The following is a 17,698-nucleotide window of genomic DNA, read 5'->3' as shown; positions in this document are numbered from 1 at the left end:
AACTTGCCCTCTCCTGGTTCCGTACAGCCAGCTGCCCGCTGGACCGACGCCGAGCAGCTCCAAGCAGCTTTGCAGCAGAACACACGGTAACAGCTGCACAGTGACCTCCTGCAGCAGGACCAGGGGGATCTGTGGTTACTGCTGCGCTGGGATCCAACCCGGACCCCACCAGAACCTCACACAAATGCACAATAAAGCACTTTGCATGTTTACACCCAAACCTCTGCTGTGAAGCTCTAAATGTAACCACCACTGAAGCACATACAGCACATGCACTCCTGCCTGCACACATAGGTGTTCAGTGACACCACACGCAGAAAGGTGCTCTGCAGCTTGCTGGGGCCTGGAGCAGCGTCTGGTGACAGCCCGGAGGATCGTGGCTGCTGATGTGGCCGCAGCACCTGAGGAAACAGCTCTCAGGTGTTCTTGGGCACAGTGCACGATCCACTCCCTTCTGCGCCAAGACCAAAGTGGTACAATACTGAATTCAAAATTTCCACATTAATAGGGAAGCCATAAGAATCAGGAGTGGAATTTATTCCTTGCTATCTCAGCAAATTGGGAGATCAAAATGCAGATTAGAAGACAAGGATGGGCCACTCTGCTTTCCAGCACTTGCACCAGGGCTGTGAAGCACAGGGGGGGTTGTGGATGTCAGTGCAGCCACCTGACTGCAAAGCAGAGCTGATGGCAAGGACAGAGCAGGGGCATGCCAGGGGAACGGCTCGTCGGACACAGGCAGCTACAGCAGAGGCTGGAGCTGAAAATGCGGCTCCCAGCTGAGGGGAAGCAAAGCGGAAGCAGCAGTTAAGCCAAGTAACATATAAATGGCTCTCACCTCTCCTGAGTCCTGCCCGAACTCAGCAGCATGAGAGTCATTAAATCGCATCCAAACACAATGCTCTGATTAAAGCCAGTCTCCAGCAGGAAGATTTATCATCTCAATTACCAGCAGTGGACACAGCAGTCAAGGCCTCATCATTTTACATGAGCAAAGAGGAAAACAGGAAGAGAATCACTAATATTAGCCCAAGGAAGGTAAACAGCTTGTGAGCGAGATGAAGATTTATCTTTGGAAACACTTGGCCTGGTCCCAGGCCAGATTTGCTGAACAGTCTCCCTGCTCCCGCTGGCTGCCACGCTGCAAAGCCAAATACTCTGCTGGTCGCCAGCAGGGAGGGACCCACGCTGGCAGCGCCTGTTCTGGGGGGCTGGCCTGACCCCCGCCAGCAGCAGGAGCCCCCAGGCGCAGCCAGGATCCTTCTGCCTTCCCAACTGCTCCCCAGCTGTAAACACACTCCCTGTGTTACCTGCAGGTGAGGGATGCACCTGGACACAGCCCCTGCTGCCGCAGATCCGGGACAGCCAGCTGCAACCTGTGGTGAACACCACAGGGTCCCGACAGCTTCCCCAGCCCCAGACACCCCCATGTTGTGAACTGCCACGCCGGACACACCGACACCGGTGGGGAGGCTCCTGGTCGCCCCGCGCCCTCCCGCGCTGAAACCCCTCTGTCATGTGGAAGGCTGTACCTTTACAACTGCCCTTTCCGCCAGAGGATTCAGACATAAATTGTATTTTAAATTCAATATCAGTCATTAATATTTCATGATTACAAAACGTTAAGGATAATGTCACGGGGAGGAACGTCTGGGCAGTTAAAACGGATGAGTCAGAGCTCACCGATGGGAGCAGTCAAAGCACTGAAGAGTCTCCCCGGTTTGAAGCGATCCAGCCTGACAGGCTGGGCTGCCTGAGGGGAGCTGCAGCATTTACTGACTTGTTCTGAAATCCTAACTGCTGCCTGTAAATATTGTCCTTCTGATTCTTGTCACCTCACGTTTCCTCTGGATGCTGAGTTGTGCTGCAACACCACAACCCCCCATCTCCGGCCAGTGCCAGCAGAGCCTCCCCGTGGAGCCCCCGCTGCCGCCCTCCCTGTGGGGATGCTGGCAATGCCGGCACGGCTGCTCATCACTGCCGGGCAGGGCTCATGCAGCGCAGGGGCACCCCAGCCACAGGCACAAAGCATCAGAGCACAGTGCCTGGCCAGGGTCACTGTCCCCTCCTCTCCCGGGCACTGCAGACCCCAGCCCTGCCAGATCAGGCAGCTGCCACTGCAGGGGGGTGGCCCCACAGCAGGAACCGATCTCTAGGCCCCACGTCAGCCCCCGAGCTGGCTCTTTGAATGCAAAGAGCATCTTCCTGCTCAAGAATGAGCAAAGAAATGCAGAACTGCTGAGGGGTCTCGGGGTGAAGCCGTGGAAGGCTCCCCCCTGCAGCCAGCCAGGTCTCTGCAGACACCAGCAGGTGGCCAAGGCGCTGGGCAGTCACAGCAGCTCCCTGACAGCAGCTGGTCCCAGGCTGCCCTGCCGACTTGCGCATCCAAAATACGGAAAACTTCAAAGAATGCGGCAATGCCTTTCTTCTTCCCAGTGTGGTACCTGGGACTGAAGCCTCTTCTCCATCTTCAGGCTTCAAAAAACAAGGAACACAGAGCACTCCCTGGGGACCACAGGGCACACGGGACCTGCAGAGCCCACAAGCCAAGGCACCGTGCAAACACAATGGAGGCAGCAGGGTGCTCAGGGCAGCTTATGTGCAGTGGAACACTTACAGGGAAGCAAAGCCTGCCCTTTGCTGTCATGATTTTATTTTCATTCCTCAAGAGGAGTTTATTCAGAGCTCCTTTGAGCAGTAGGACCCAAGTTTGTTCTTTTCTTTCTTAACTGTAGAAGAAAAGACAAATGGAACTTCTGCTGGAAGCATCCACGCCAGGCTCCACCGCCCACATCACATGGAGGAAAGATAAACTACCAAAACCTGCAGAGCCACTAAGTTGTTCCCTCCCGCTCTCCCAGCTGGGTGCGAGCAGATCTGGCAGCTCCTGTAAACACAGGCTAAAGGATAGCACAGCCGTAAGGGAAGAGACCTCTAGGGCTCTGGTGGGAGCGTCAGAACGGAGACCATTCCAGAAAAGGACAGAAGAGCTTCACCTCACCCTCCACCTGAGACATCTCCTAGTGGGCTGCAGCCCCTTCGCACTGCTGCCATGCCACCACCTCCCATCCACTCCTTGCCAAGCCTACAGCACACCTGGGGTTGGGAGACCAAGGGCATGGGGACACCCAGAGCCACACACTCTGTGTGCTGGCACAGCCGTGCATCCCCCGTGAGCCTCAGCAGGAGCGAGTGCTGGCAGCCATCTGTGCCCCAGGGCTGCAGGCGGTGGGACACCCACCGCAGCACGTGGCTGAACGGGGGGGACGCAGGTGACGTGAGCGCAGACCCCTGGGAGCCCCCAGAGCTGCTCGGCAGATGTGAACGCAGGGAGGGATCTGCACAGGGATGACTGGCAGAGCTGGCGCACAGATAACACAAATTTGATTAGCGTTCATCAAATATACTATTCGACCACGCTCCCTTATTTATGCTCGAGTCAGGAAGAGTATTTTTAGGTTGTCTAGGGAGATGTCAGCCTCAGTGCTGCTGTGTCTTTTTTTACTTCAGTGTTAATTAACACTTGTATCTTGGTCACCTCTGCAGTGAAGGCACCCACACTGCCCCAGCACCCTGTCTGCTCCCCAGCACTCCTGCTCACCTGCTTCCATCGCCAGGACAGTGATGTTGTGCCATCCCGCCGTCTCCCGATCCAGGACCTTTCCTGTCACAATGGCACCTGTGTTGGCATCGATATCAAAGATCCTCTCTGTGTCGGTGCTGCGGTCGATGGCGTACCTGAGACCAGGCAAAAGGGAAACTGTGAACAGCTGGATGTGCCAAACCCAACCACTGCCAGCCCCAGGGGCACAGGGTTCTAACACAGCAGGCCCTATATCACATTCTCACTTTTCCTCTGCTGCAGTACAGTACATGTCTGTACCAGGCTACAAGCCCACAGACCTCAAGTAAAATACTGAAGTGTGGCTTTTGGTGCATAAAGTGGAACTAAGTACAGACTGTGGACAAGCGGGAAAAAAAACCTGCTCTAATGTGAACCTTATAGACAGAGTGATAAAGAAATAACGGGCTGTAACTCCACTCATGACTCTGGGAAGCTTCTGAGCTGTAGGTTCAGGAACAACACCAACCCAAGCAGCACACGGGCAGGCTGTGAACCCGACCTGCAGATAACCTGAAATGCTGCAGCTACAAATGGCCAGAACTCCCCTGAACACAGACTGAACCCATGCAGCTGCCCCAAGAAGCCTGGCAGCAGAGGTGGCAATGGCCAGCATCCCCACAGCACATCACCCCTGGCACCACCAGGGTTTGCCATGGTTTGGGCTTCCCAGTGTCACAGGAACAGGCTGAAAAGCTCCTCCAGCTCCACCCGGCCCCAGCTGCTCAGAGACCCTTCCCATGCAGCTCACACTCTTCAACTGCCCCAGTGCTGCCCCAGACAGCCCCTTCCCCATGCCCACCATCAGCCCACCCCTCCCTGTGCCACCCTGGAGAACAAACTCCCTCCTCTGCCCAAAGGCATCTCCACAGCTCATGAGAAGAGTCAGACACCTGGGTTAGCCCTGAACCCTTGCTGTGACACCACGAGCCCATGAGCCAGCCCCAGTGTCACATCCTGCATTTCCAACCATCACACACAGAACAAAGCAAGCTAACGCTAAATCAGGACACAGTCAGGTGTGTGCTCCTTGGAGGCAGGGACTGGAAGGGAAGCCCAATCCAGCTGAGGCCCTCAAGTGCAGCCGTAACACAAACACCCCCACTGCAATCAGAATTAGAAATCCAGAAGCCCTACAAATCACAAACAATACAGCATAATGTTATTGTGTACAGCATCTTTCATACACACTGCATCCCAGAGTGCTTTACAGAATTAAATAATACAAGACAGCAAAGAGTACAAAGGATAAATTACCGAAAGGAGGGCTGTGAATAAATTAAAGCCTTCAGTCACATGTCCAACACCAGAAGGAAGACAAATGTGGAAGACAAAAGCGAGCTGGAAAGCTGATGAGACAAGACAGTATGGAGACACATCAGTCAAGAGGAGCAGAGCAGGGCAGGCTCCAGGCCAGGAGCACGTTCTGGATGCTGGAGGTGCTCCACACACCGCAGAGCAGCTTTCCAAGCGCTTGCACCTCGCCTGGCACAGTCCAGCTGTGGCTTGTGGGTCCATTGGCCATGTGGCTCACAGCTGAGGACACCAGCTCACCTTCTGCACGCAAGGATGGCCACTGCAGCAGAGGATTCGGTGGCCTCCAGCCCCACTGTCCCAGTGACAGTGCCTCCCCTCCGCACAGCTGGGCAGCTCCCTCCAATAGAGGCACATCCAAGGGCATTTATACACTGTTTAAAGTGTTATACTGTACCATGTTACGTTCCCTAGCACTCTCCCTTTCAGACAGGGAAATGAGTGAGAAAATACAACAGTGCTTGCTTGCAGTTAAGGAAAAATGTTAAAAAAAAGAAATCACTATCTAAATTGCATCTGCATGCATGTACAACATAGCAGGTTCTGTACCCTGCGTGGCCGGCCTCCTCCCCTCCTTGCACCCAGGGGTGATGGGGACCTGCTACACAGAGCTAGGGACGAGCCCAGGCACCCCAAACCACCTGCCAGACACTTCCCAGCCACACTGCATTTTCTGCCCCAGCTCCCAGCTGGAAACAGAGCATCTGCAGGCACGTAGCCAGCTCCAGGAGGGACAGTGACACTTCTTGGCACGTACTGCAGCCTCTCAGACACTCTGTGCTCGCTCACTGCAAAGGGGAAGGAGAGGTCTGGCTGCTCTGACTTGAACTCATCAGTCACACGTCCTGCAGGAAGGAGGAAGAGAAACCAGGACGACAACACCCAATATCTTTGCAGTACTATAATCAATGCATTTGCATAACGGCTTCCACTGCTCTCCCACTTCACCTGACCTCGAACACATCCTGTTCCTCCATTCTTTTAATCCTGTTAGAGTTCAAGGTGGGGCTTTGCTCTCCATACACCTTCCCTGCTTCTCGGGTAAGCACATGACTCTTTTGTTCACACTCATGTCAGTGCTGCACAACCAACCATGTCTGCAAAAAACAGCTACACAGAAAAACCCAGTTAGGGACAGAAGACATCCCTGAGCCCGGAAACCTCTGACACCGGCTGCCTGCACAGCCAGAGGGCAGGGGGCTGGTAGGGCGCGCTCTGCCTTGTGCCATCCGTAACCTTGTCTTATACTTCTAATTGTTTTTCTGCGAAGGTTGTGTTCTGTCGCCTCCAAATTGTCTGCTGAGGACTGACTGCCCATATCCTATGGCAGGGCATAAACCAAACGTGCAATACGATCTTTACCAAAGTATGTGCTGACCATCCATGAGCCTCTCCAGCTCCAGCAGTCCAGCTTCATAATTCATCCATCTCACTGAAGTCAAATGGAGCTTTTATCCTGCAATGGGGCAGCAATCGATCTCTGGGGCTTCCAGGTACCCAGAGACAGGACACGTTCCTTTCTCCTGCGTGGAACAGCAGTCTGATTGGGATGCGGACTTTGTCATCCATCTTCCTCTCTTTCCTGCTGGCACTGCCTGTTGGTTTGGATGTTACAAGTGACTGCTTAATTTAGACAGCTTTCTTGGTGCTCATCTTTCTCCTGAATGCATTTCTCAAGCAGTTTGTTTCACTTCTCTCCCTGAGAACAAGGAGCACATTTTATGCCATGTGTTTTCTTAATAGGGAGCTTTTCAAACACTGTGTGAAAAGCTTTTTGTTGTGTTTGTTTTTTCCTCCTCTCTCTTTTGTGTTGAAGCAGGTTGTAGTTCTTGCTGTGCTGTTGGAGTCTATAAAATGCCCATGTCCAACACATGTCTCTGGATTTGGTGAATGCCAAACAAGAGTATCTCTGAGAACCTTAAATCCCAAGCAACATCTTCCCAGTGCTGATAAAGCCTGGAATGTACACAATCAGAGCACAGGCTCCCACTGCAGAGAGAAAAACAAAAGGCTCCCATACAAACAGCCTCACGTACACAGACAGTCTATCATTGTATTACCTCATACAATGGCTCAGCTGAGAAAAATTGCACTATGCTCAGGAAATGCACAGCTAAAGCCAAAAGCCAACTGGAAACTAAATTCTGTCTGAAAAAGAGCAGTTACATCTTTTGTTAGGCAACAAACAAAGATGGAATAAAATAAAAAGCACCAGTCCTTTAGAAAGGCGTTACCGCCTGCACCACGGTGGGTTTTCATGTTCCCCCCAGAATGTGCTGAACTCTAGGGTGAGTCCCCGTGTCACAGCATCAGCACCACAGGGTGCCCCTGTGCCATCCCCACGCTGGGGCTGCTCATCCCCGCGCCCCAGCTCTCCTCCCAGCCGGGGCTCCACATCCACGGCAGCTGGGACAGGGCAGCGAGCAGAGCCTCCAGGATGCCTCCAAGAACCGGGGAGCTGGATGTCCCTTCAGCCCCCGTGTCTTGGTAACAGTCACTTTGCAATACAGCCCAGCTCATCTGGAGGGGATTTGTTCTCACTCCAAGTGGCCACATCGCTGTGGGACAAGTGGACGGATCAGCAGGAGCGCAGGGCAGCCCCAGGCTGAACTGTGTCCCCAGCAGCTGCTCCAGGCTGAATGGGGCAGAACCCACACAGCCCTGTTTGTGCTGACCTGTGGATGGAAACAAAGAGCCAAGGGCACCTCCTTTCCCATTTGGCTTCCAAAACCTTGTTATTGGCATCCTGGTGTCAGCAGGACCTGGAAACACTGCCAGGGCTGATTTTTGCTCTGCTGGCTCTGGCAATCCTTGTTCTTTTCTGCCTCAAGGGGAGAGTGCATCTCATCATGACAGACGGTTGTGGCTCTCCCCTACTTACAGGGCTGAGCCAACACACAGACCAGAGCCCAGGAGACAGCAGACACCGCAGAAACAGAGCTGTGTCTTTGCTCCCACCTCTGGCAGATGAGTTTCAGGAAGTTAAAGAAATCCACTGCACTGCAGCAACTTGAAAGAGTTCATACCAACTTCAAGGAGCCAAGGATCAAATGCTGGTCATGCCGTCAGGGCCAGCTGCTCTCTGATGTATCAGAGGTGAAATACGAGTGATGGCTTCTTGTGACTGTACTTTGGAGCAGCACACTTGAAATGTGAGGTGACTTACTGCCGTCTCCTGCTGACGGTTTAGTGTCATATCCTGGCAGGGTGCCGCAGGACGCTTGCACTAATGTTTGTGCACCGCCTTGAAGCTGTGAACAGCTGCCTACGTGGCAAAGTATTTTATCAAATTACCTAGCAGGCCAGAGGACAGGAAAGCAGGAGAGATCCAATAGCAACCTTCCTCCTGCATTGGTGCCACATCGGCACAACCAGTATAAACCTGCATCTGCACCTGGTACATGTTGAAGTGCTTGGGAAGGCTCAACTGCTCGCACTCCCCGGGCAAGCTCCTGAGAGCAGGGACAGCAAGAACAGAGGGGAGTGGAGAGCCAGAGACCAAATGCCGCAGGGGGCATGCAGGATGAGCTGCCTGCCCCGGGGATAGCTGGCAGGAGGACACAGATTTGAACGCATCAGGTCTCACAAGGGCAAACACGCTGCAATTCCCAAGCTGCAGCAGATGCCTGGGAGTCCTGTTGGCTGGGGGCTCATACCTGAGCACAAGGCATTGCCCTGTTTGACAGTGAGCTCACTACAAGAGACGCTCACATAGCAAAGTTTGGGCTCTAACCCTCTTGTTCCTGCTGAACACGTGAATCTGCTTCTCTCTGCTCCAAGGCCCCATCACCTTCTGCACAGCAGCAGAAAGACTCCCTCCTCTGCTTTCTTTTGTTCTGTCTGCAAACAATGCAACAAGCTCCACAGGGAAGCAGCACAAAGAATAAGAAAAAACGAGAATAAGAATAGTTCTGTCCCCAAGGCCCCTTTCCTACAATTACAGATCAGAAAATAAAATCTATGTTTTGTAGCACTGCTAGAAAGTCAAGCGAAAAAGCACATGCACAGATATACGCACACACAGATGTGTAAGAAGGACTGCACACACCTGAATAGTGCAAGCTAACAGCCGCGTGCTCAGGACAGGCCACAGAGAAAGAAATCAGACACGTGGCCTGAATGGAGAGGGCAGATGCACGACGAGGTGAGCAGAGGTACTTTGAGAACACATCCAACGGGCAGCACAGACTAGTGCAGGTGGTGCAGCCTCACATACACAGTTCTAGTTCCTGCCATGCCAAGGCTGGTTTCATTCACATTCATCTCTGTCTCCATTTCCATGAAGAGCTGGATAAACCCCTCACCCCACCTTGAACCAGTTTGCTCCCCATGGCTGCTCAGCAGCCCGAGCACCTGTGTGGGGACACCATCGAACGGGGTCAGTACTGCAACTGAGCCCCCCAGCCACATCCTCCAGCCCACATCCCTGTCCTGCTGCAGCCCAGTTTATCTCTGCTTGGGACGGGCTCCCTGCAGAGCTCTCAGATGCGAAGCCACCGCTGCTCATTTGAAGCGAGCGGCTGTGCACGAGGTGCCTGCAGCCCTGTCATCACCTGGCACGAGAACACACATTTCAAGGAAATTTTCCACACTGGGGATGTTTTCTGAACATCAGCTTTCCAACACAACTGCTTGCGACTCAGGCCAGTTGGCAGAGCCAGAAGGCTGCTTTGTGCCTTAGGTAATAACAATTTAACAAGGTAACAATCTCTTTAGCCACAGATTAAATGGAAATGGGAAATGTCCTGTGCAGATAAGCTCTGCCTGGATTATGTCCCCTGCCCAAATATAAACTCCTCTGATCTTTGATCCCTACGCACACATGCACACACACACAGACAAGCTGTGTCTCTGCACCTCCCAAGCCTCACCTCATGTCATCTTCATCTCCGCCCTCCTGTCAGCTCTGGTTGCTCATCTGGCCTGTCCCATGCACCACTGTCAATGCCTCGCTGTCAGCAGCAAGGACACATGCACGTCACCCAGCCACTGTCCCTGACACTCCCTTGCCGCTCAAACCTGTCACTTGCCAGTGACGTATTTGTTACCTGCCAGATGGCTGCTCTGCTTGTGCACAGGCTGCCACTCACCTGCAGCTGCCTGTCCCATAGGACATGCTCACCCCCTTGGCCAAGTGTGCGGCACTTGTCATCTTCACCTGCACTGCCTGTCCTCTGTCACCACCTCCCCTCTGCCCTGGCCAAGGCCACGAGGCCCCCAGGCCACGTGTGCCCCTTGCAGGTGACCTCATGCACACTGCTGGAAGGAAGACACAAGGATCAGGCAGCGGCTTTACCGGACAGGATGGTTCGCCATGTCCGGGTCGAGCGCGGTGACCACCCCCACGACAGAGCCAACGTGAGCATCCTCCTGGACCTCCATCAGGTGGGACGTGGGACGGAACTCAGGGGGCTCGTCGACGTCCAGCACCGAGACTCGCACAATGGTCTGGTCCCGGAAGGTGCCCAGGTCCACAAACCGCGGGTCCACGAACTTGTTGAGGGCCTCCACCACGACAGTGTGCACTCTCTTTGACTCGTAGTCAAGAGGCTGGAATGACAGGAGAGCGTTAGCTATGCCCAGCCCGAAGAGACCCCGCTGCCTCTTCCTTCATCAGAGACACCAGGGGCAGCATCTCCGCCAAGGCCGGGAGCTCCTGTGCCCACGCAGCCGACAGCGCGAGGCCGAGGGGGCAGGAGGAAGACAAGGCTCCAGCCGCTCCCCCAGGGCTCCCAGGCAGCCAGGATTCACAGGGAAGGCAGCACCCTGCGTGCTGCAAGGGAGTGAGTTTTGGTCATTAATCACCCTATGATTTCTACAGGGGAGGCAAGCTGACTGCAGCAGCCCTGGTGAACAATCATTCTTTCACGCCTGCATCAAGTGTTTGCTTGGCTGTTTTTGCCGCCAAAAGCAGACACAGTCAAAGTGCTGTTGGTCAGCTATAGGAATTAGGTGGGCGTATTTCTCCCCTAACAGGTGCTATCAATAACATCTGTGAGCGCTGGTTTGTAGCCCAGTGCGAAGCTCCAGCTCTGCTCAGCTCACTGCTGGGCAGGCTCCAGCAGGCACTGCGTTCCCGCTGCTCTCCTGCCTTCCCCAGACACAGCTCCATGTGTGCACCCAGGCAGAACAGAGGCAGGTCTCTCCCTGCACCTGCAGGCACAAAAATGCAATAGCTACAGCTAGAGCAGTGCTCTGAGAAGCGTTCATGTCAGCTCAAATGCAGCAGCAGGGCTCCTCAAAGGAAAGGGCCCTCCCAGAGATCTGTGCCCTTCCTACTCTACCGTCATTCCTCATCTCTCACCTTCTGTACCGTGATGATAGCCTCTTGGGTATTGCTGTCCGTGGTGACTCTGAACATCTCCACCCCCTCCTCATCCTTCACTTGGTACGTCATGTCCGTGTTCTCCCCGACGTCAGAGTCCTCTGCCTTCACCCTCCCGATGGCAGTGCCCACCGGGGCAGTTTCAACAATGCTGAACTGATACATCTCTGGAGGAGAAAAAGGTACTGGGGTCATTACTTTTGCCTTTGAAACCCCTCCAGCCTGATATGGCCCTTTACATATGTCCTTGGGAGGACACCTGGACTACAAGCTCTGCTCAAACTCTACCAGTGTCTATAGTCCAGAATGCCCTTTGAGGAGGAACACATATGCCAGCCAAAAAAAGGGCCAAGGGAAGATAATTGGGGATGTTTCAAAGTGCCGGGTGAAGTAAGGGCTGATTTCTCTGTATGGACGCTGCCCCGCAATCAGTGTTTTCTGATTCATTACAATATTTACCAGTTCTAATTTCTGGGAGATGCAGCTAAAAAGCTGAGCATCCTCCAGCTGCAGCTGCTCTGCCAGCCCGGCGCTGCTGGTCCCCACAGCTGCTGTGCCCCACGGAGGTCACACAGCCCACTCCTCATAGCACAACCTGCATTTGGAGAGGGCCCAGAGAAGACACGAGCCTGAACCGCAGGCTGCTCATGGTGCCTTGGAAAGCAGAGCTGTCCTGTGACGGGCTGCTGAGCTGGGCTGTGTCGCGGTGCCGCATGCTGAGCTCTGATGTGGCAGCCAGGAGAGGCCAGGCCAGCAGCGCAGCCCTGCCCGAGCCCCAGGAGACAAGACCAACAGGCTGCCCTCTGCCTGGCACAGCAGAGTGGTCAGGACAGGGCCGGCTCTGCTCTCCCCACCACAGCCCTGCTCAGCACCAGCACCAGGCCTTGGACAGGCTTGGCCGGGGTTGCTGCCCCTCCATCACAGCACAGGGATGTGCTCAGAACCAGGCAAGGGGCTGCGTGTGCCACTCCCAGTGCTGCCACCCTGCAGCCCTGTGCCAGGCTGTGCCCAGAGCTGAGCTCCTGTCCCACCCCGTGCTCACTCCCACCCGCTGCCAGAACTCACTCTGAGGGAAGCGCGGCGGGTTGTCATTGACATCGGTGATGACGATGGTGACTGTGGTGGATCCGGACAGGCCACCCAGCTGTCCTGCCATGTCCGTGGCGCGGATCACCACCTCATACCGGTCCTGCGTCTCCCTGTCCAGGTCAGCCACGGCTGTGCGGATCACACCTGCAAACCACGGCACAGCGTGAGCGCAGGCAGGTCACAGAGCACCCACAGAATCATGGACAAGGCTGGAAGGGGATGGAAATCACCTCATCCAAGCCCCAGCTCTAAACAGGATCAGCTCAATCTCCCCCAGCCCCTCTGTATATGGCAGATGCTTCACCACGTCACCAATCTCCACAGAGCCTTCCTAGACTGACTGGGGTATGCCCATGTCTCTCTTATATTTGGCAGCCCAGAACCAGACACAGCACTCATGCCATGTCACCACAGTTGAGCAGAAGGGACAGGTCCCCCCCTTGGCTGCTGGTGATGTTCCTCCTAACACAGCCCTGGGTGATGTTTGCCTCCTTTGGCAACCACCACCATCTGCTGGGCCCCAGCACAAAGGGGAGCAAACCCTCCTGCAGCCCTCACAGAGACCACGTAAGTGAAAGCTGACTGATGGGAGAAACGGGGTCTGGAGAGAAGAACAAGCCCAGTGGGTTGCTGGCCACGCAGAAACATCCTGAAAATCCCCCCAGAGCCCAGGAACAGCCACAGGCCCAACCTGAACCCTGTAAGTCTCTGTGGCTGATCCCCGGCACACTGTGTGAGAGGTTTCTGTCTGACGCTTGTGTCGCAGGCAGCCAGCAGCTCCAGCACCAGACCCCAGCTCAGAGGAGGTTTGTGCTCCTCTCAGCGGCCGGGAGCGGGTGGAGGATCAGTGGGGCCAGAGGCACAGCAGCGAGGACTCGCCAGATGCTGGGGCTGCACTGGGACCGGCCTGGAGGTTTGCACAGAAAGGCTGAGTCACAAACGCCTCTGGCACAAACCCACAACAGCCCACCTACCCTCACCTGCTCAGGTGGGAGCCAGGCAGCACTCCTGTCCCAGCTGACAGCGCCGAGCTGTTTCACTTCTGCCTCCTGGCCCAAGGGTGCCTGGAGACCCACATTTGATCCGGGGAATGAGGGGGACAATCTATTTCCAAATGTCTATCTGCACAAACCCCTCATTTTCAAGTGCCCCTCTAAGTTAAGGAGACCAGAGAAGATACACACGCTCTGTGCTAGGGGCCGAGTGTGCACCAGAGACTGTAAAGCTTAACAAAATGTATGGTATGTTAGTACTTTTTATGAAATGAAGTCTCTTAAAAATATGTGTTTATAAGTCTTCAGTAGTCATCTGGGCTTGGGGGAAATGACCAGAACTAAAATATAAAGGAATGTAAAACAAGAAACAAAGAGTAGTAAAACCCAGAAAACACTGTGAATGACACAAGTTACAATTTCCTATGTCACCCAGGAGAATTTCATTTACATGGAAACAAAGCAGAGAAGAAATATTTTGAGAATGAAACAAAGAAATGACTCTGCCCTGAGGTGACACCAGGGGCACACATGAGCGGTACACAAATGCAAGGTCATTAGCTGCACATTCCCAGTCCCGCTATCCCAACAACACCCCAGAACAGCTAGAAATCAGCTTAAAATCCCCTCCAGCTCAGTTTCTTAACATTCCCACAGATTTTAGACATTTTTTTCTGGTTTTGTAATTGCTTTCTCTCTCCCAGGCTTTCCTGTTTAAATATTAACTTCACCTCCTCCTGCTGTGAATCTTGGTTGCTGTCAGGGAAGGTGCTGAGGGGGTTGCCTGGCTGTGCAGGTGCGAACTGGAGGGGACAAGGAGCTGCTCCCTTGCCAAGCAAACAGCAGAGAATCATCCAGTTGCTCTCAGCAACTTGCAAAACATTTCCTGACAAGCAAAGCACCAATGGCAGAGTGTCAGAATGGCAGAGCACCACAGCCGCCCAAGCAGCCGCTCCTGGGCAGCCTCGGTGCAGCCCCAGCACAGCGAGGAGCGCTGGCTGCCAGCGGGCGGCACCGAGACGAGACGTGGCCTTGGGCCGTGCCCTGAGGCTCCCAGGCATCTGCCCTGCACAGCCGGCAGCTCATCGGGGTGACCCTGTGCCCCTCTGACATGGCTCCGGTGGACGGCTCGCAGGCAGGAGCCACGGCTTCCATGGCCCAAGGGCAGACAGAAATGACACTGAGATGGGAGAGTGAAATTCCGCCTGCCCCTGTGCATGACATTACAGGTGTGGCAGGAGCTGGCAACACTGTTCTGGAGACATTTATCTCTCCTTGCTTTCTGAAACTAGCAATTATTCTGGTGATTATCATTGTTAGGGTTTATTATAAAGACATAACCACCATTTCAGATCCTTGCAGCTCTCACGGATAGGCACAATTTCACCCAGCTTCCCTCGTCCCTCTGTCATTTTGGTCCTGTAATTACCTGGACTCCCACCGCCTTCAGCCTCATGAATCAAGGGGAGGTTTGTCTCACCCACCATCTCTCAAGCACTTCCAGCATCTTCCTGTTCACACGCTCGGGTAACTCTCAGCCCTCATATCACTCGATCACCAAGGTCCACGCTCCAGCACGCAGGATTCCTGCCAGGGAGCATCCCAAGCGCTCCACTGGCAGACAGTGAGGGTTCACCCCGTAATGGGTCTGTTCAGAGGAAGCCATTTGAGCAGGAGTCCCACCCACCTCATGCAAAGGGGCTGAGGGAGCACGAACAGGGGAGAATGAACGTGCCCAAACCGCAGGCTCTATCTGAGCACAGGCAGGACCAGCCTCGCACAAACTGTCCCTCAGCTGCCTCTGCTTGTAGGACTCTCCTGCTACTCCACCGTGAATACAAAACCGTTATTTCTGGGCAAGCGCTATCTCATTGAAATTTAAGCAATTCTGTTAATTAACGGGGTCTGAAGCATTTTATAATGAAAATGATTCATGTCAGCACAATAGTGATGAATTGAGATGAGAGGGAAAAAGCTCATGCATTCACCAAAGCTGTAATGACTTAACTGAGCTGCTCGTAATGATATAGCTCATAATATACCATGCAAGATAGGAGGAAAGTGCTCGGGCACTTCCAGAACACCCCCAAGGTCACCTGTCCCAGCAGGGAGCAAGCCCAGGCCATCTGCACCTGCAGCGCTGGGCACACAAACAGCCCCAGCCAGCTCCGGTTCTTCTAGTGGCACAAGGCAGACAAAACCCTTCTCTTTGACAAGGGTGCAGACTGTGAACAGAAACCACCTCCTGCCCAGATGCGCACTGTCCAGCCTACCCTGGAAAAGTGAGGCTCTGATGCAGATGAATGGCCCCAGGCCCCCAAAGCCCCAGCAGGATTGCCATGAGAAACATGCTCCCCCTAAAGCTGCATGGAACACACCAGGCTACTACCCCTAGTGTCAGGCTAGTTTTGTCTTTTAAGCTGACATACCACTTATTATTTGCCCGTGGCCTTGACAACTCAGGGTCTCTAGTCCACACCAATTCCTTGAATGCGGCACCGCGTGCTGCCATAAACACCCACCAGCAGCAAACTTGCACAGTCTCACCTCCTAGAGCGAGAAGTGCATCTGGTCCTAAAACCTGAGCCCCAGGGACTCTGCAAGAGCAGCAGAAAGTGTTGCTGGCAGACATGTTCTCAGGGTGCAGAGAGAGAAGAGGCAGGACATCCACCACCATGCATAGAACATGGATCCACGCTATCATCTCCCAAGATTCACCTTCTTTCCAGAGAGAAAAACTGCCAAACTTTGTCTTTCCCAGACACTGCTAACAAAGCAAGAACAACTTCCAGCTCAGACTCATCTCCCCAGTTCTTGTCAGCATCTGTTACAGTTGAATAACACAGATGCATGGTGGCAGACCCTCTGGTACAAGGCATATGTGGCTTTCCAGCATGATCCAGGTTAATCAGTATAATTACCAGGCAAGGGGACACTTATAGCATCACATAAATACCATCAAATCTGCTCAAACAGCAGAGACTCCTTGGGTGATAAAACCAAAGCAGGACACCGAGTGCACTCAGCAGATAGCTGCCTTTCAGGGATCCCACCATTATGGGTTTTGCTTTGCCCTCGGATACTTCTAGCTCAAATGTCCCCAAAGACCCCCTGGACAAAGCACCTTCCAGCTGAGGGCAGCCCGAGCAACACGCTCCCTGCCACAGCCTGCAGAGCCAGAAGGTCACGGAGTGTGCACGGAGTGTCCTCAGGTCCCTGGTCCCAGTGCTGCTCAGAGCCACAGTCTCCAAGGGCAGAGGAGATTACTCAGGGCCACATCCACTCAGGTTTTGAGTATCTCCAAGGACAGAAATGATACCTTCACTGTGACAAGTTTTCCTGTCTTTTTACTGTGCATGTCTGATTCTGGCTCTGTTTCCTCTATCTTCTCCTGTTAGGTAGCTGGACAAAACAGATTCATTCCTTCCAGCAGCTTGGTCAGCTAAAGCAAACAGATCTGAGCCTCAGCACAGGGACAGAAAGGCACCTGCCCGACAGGCTGTGGATCCCTCACCAGTGCCCACACCTGACCGCAGGGTCACGGAAACACTGTTAATCTGCCAAGACACAAGTGCTGCTTGAGACGCATCCTGAAGGAGGTCGGCCCAGAGCAACGGGGTTTTTGCCCCAAGAACCAGCACTTCATCCGCCCCATGTGCGCAGCCTCCTTGTCCTCCAGCTCCCGTCAGCCTGGCAGGCAGAAGCTACAGGCGCTCTGAGCAAGGTACCAGGCACAAGGTTCAGGAGGTTCAGCAAATAAGGTACAGAGCTGAGACCCAGAAGCGGAAATCATGGTTGTGTGAGCAGAAGCAGATTTCAAACAACTATTGTGGCTGAAGGATGTTGCAGCTGCTGGATTTCTAACATTGTTTCTTTTAATAGCGGGTGGCCAAGTCCTTCTCAAACCAGCGTGCCCCACAGCTCCTGGGGCAGCATCCGCAGGACAGAGCTACTGCCACGGCTCCAAGAGGGGCCCCTGGCGCCGGGGCTGCGAGCTCCAAGTGACGCCAGCACACCCGCCCTTCCTCTGTCACACAGTTTGGGACAAACTAACCAAAGTTCCTGCACCAGTCTCTGAAAAGGACTGTTAACATTCGGTCCCGCTAATAAGAGCACCTTAAATCAGTGTGGCTTCTCTGCAGACTCTCGGCACCCTCGCTCAGAGTCCCTCATCCCTGGGCACAACTCTGGTCAATAAGCTTGTGGGATGAGGCACAGACTTGCATAACCCCGTGAGCTCACACAAACACGCACAAACCAATACCTGTGTTTCCAGGCACCGAGAAGCATTTTTAACGAACTGTAAGAACAGCAGAGAAATGCATTTTTTCCACCCACCACCGCATAAAGCAAACC

At 53.9% G+C, this 17,698-nt stretch overlaps 1 protein-coding gene across 4 annotated transcripts in view; it reads right to left on the bottom strand.

Moving 5' to 3' along the window:
• The window catches only part of CDH22 (cadherin 22), a 73,843-nt gene that overhangs the window by 15,924 nt on the left and 40,221 nt on the right, over positions 1-17,698 (bottom strand). For all 4 annotated transcript variants that reach the window (XM_065032001.1, XM_065032000.1, XM_065031998.1 and 1 more), the window contains 4 exons: positions 12,327-12,494; positions 11,241-11,428; positions 10,233-10,486; positions 3,602-3,738 (listed from right to left, as the gene is read on the bottom strand). In XM_065032001.1, the coding sequence (XP_064888073.1) occupies positions 3,602-3,738; positions 10,233-10,486; positions 11,241-11,428; positions 12,327-12,494 (747 nt within the window). The remainder of the gene's footprint in view (positions 1-3,601; positions 3,739-10,232; positions 10,487-11,240; positions 11,429-12,326; positions 12,495-17,698) is intronic.

This window comes from Columba livia, chromosome 16 (assembly GCF_036013475.1).
Source record: "Columba livia isolate bColLiv1 breed racing homer chromosome 16, bColLiv1.pat.W.v2, whole genome shotgun sequence".
NCBI lineage: Eukaryota > Metazoa > Chordata > Aves > Columbiformes > Columbidae > Columba > Columba livia.
Note: the sequence above shows the minus strand (reverse complement) of the source record. Positions and strands in the feature narration are given on the sequence as shown.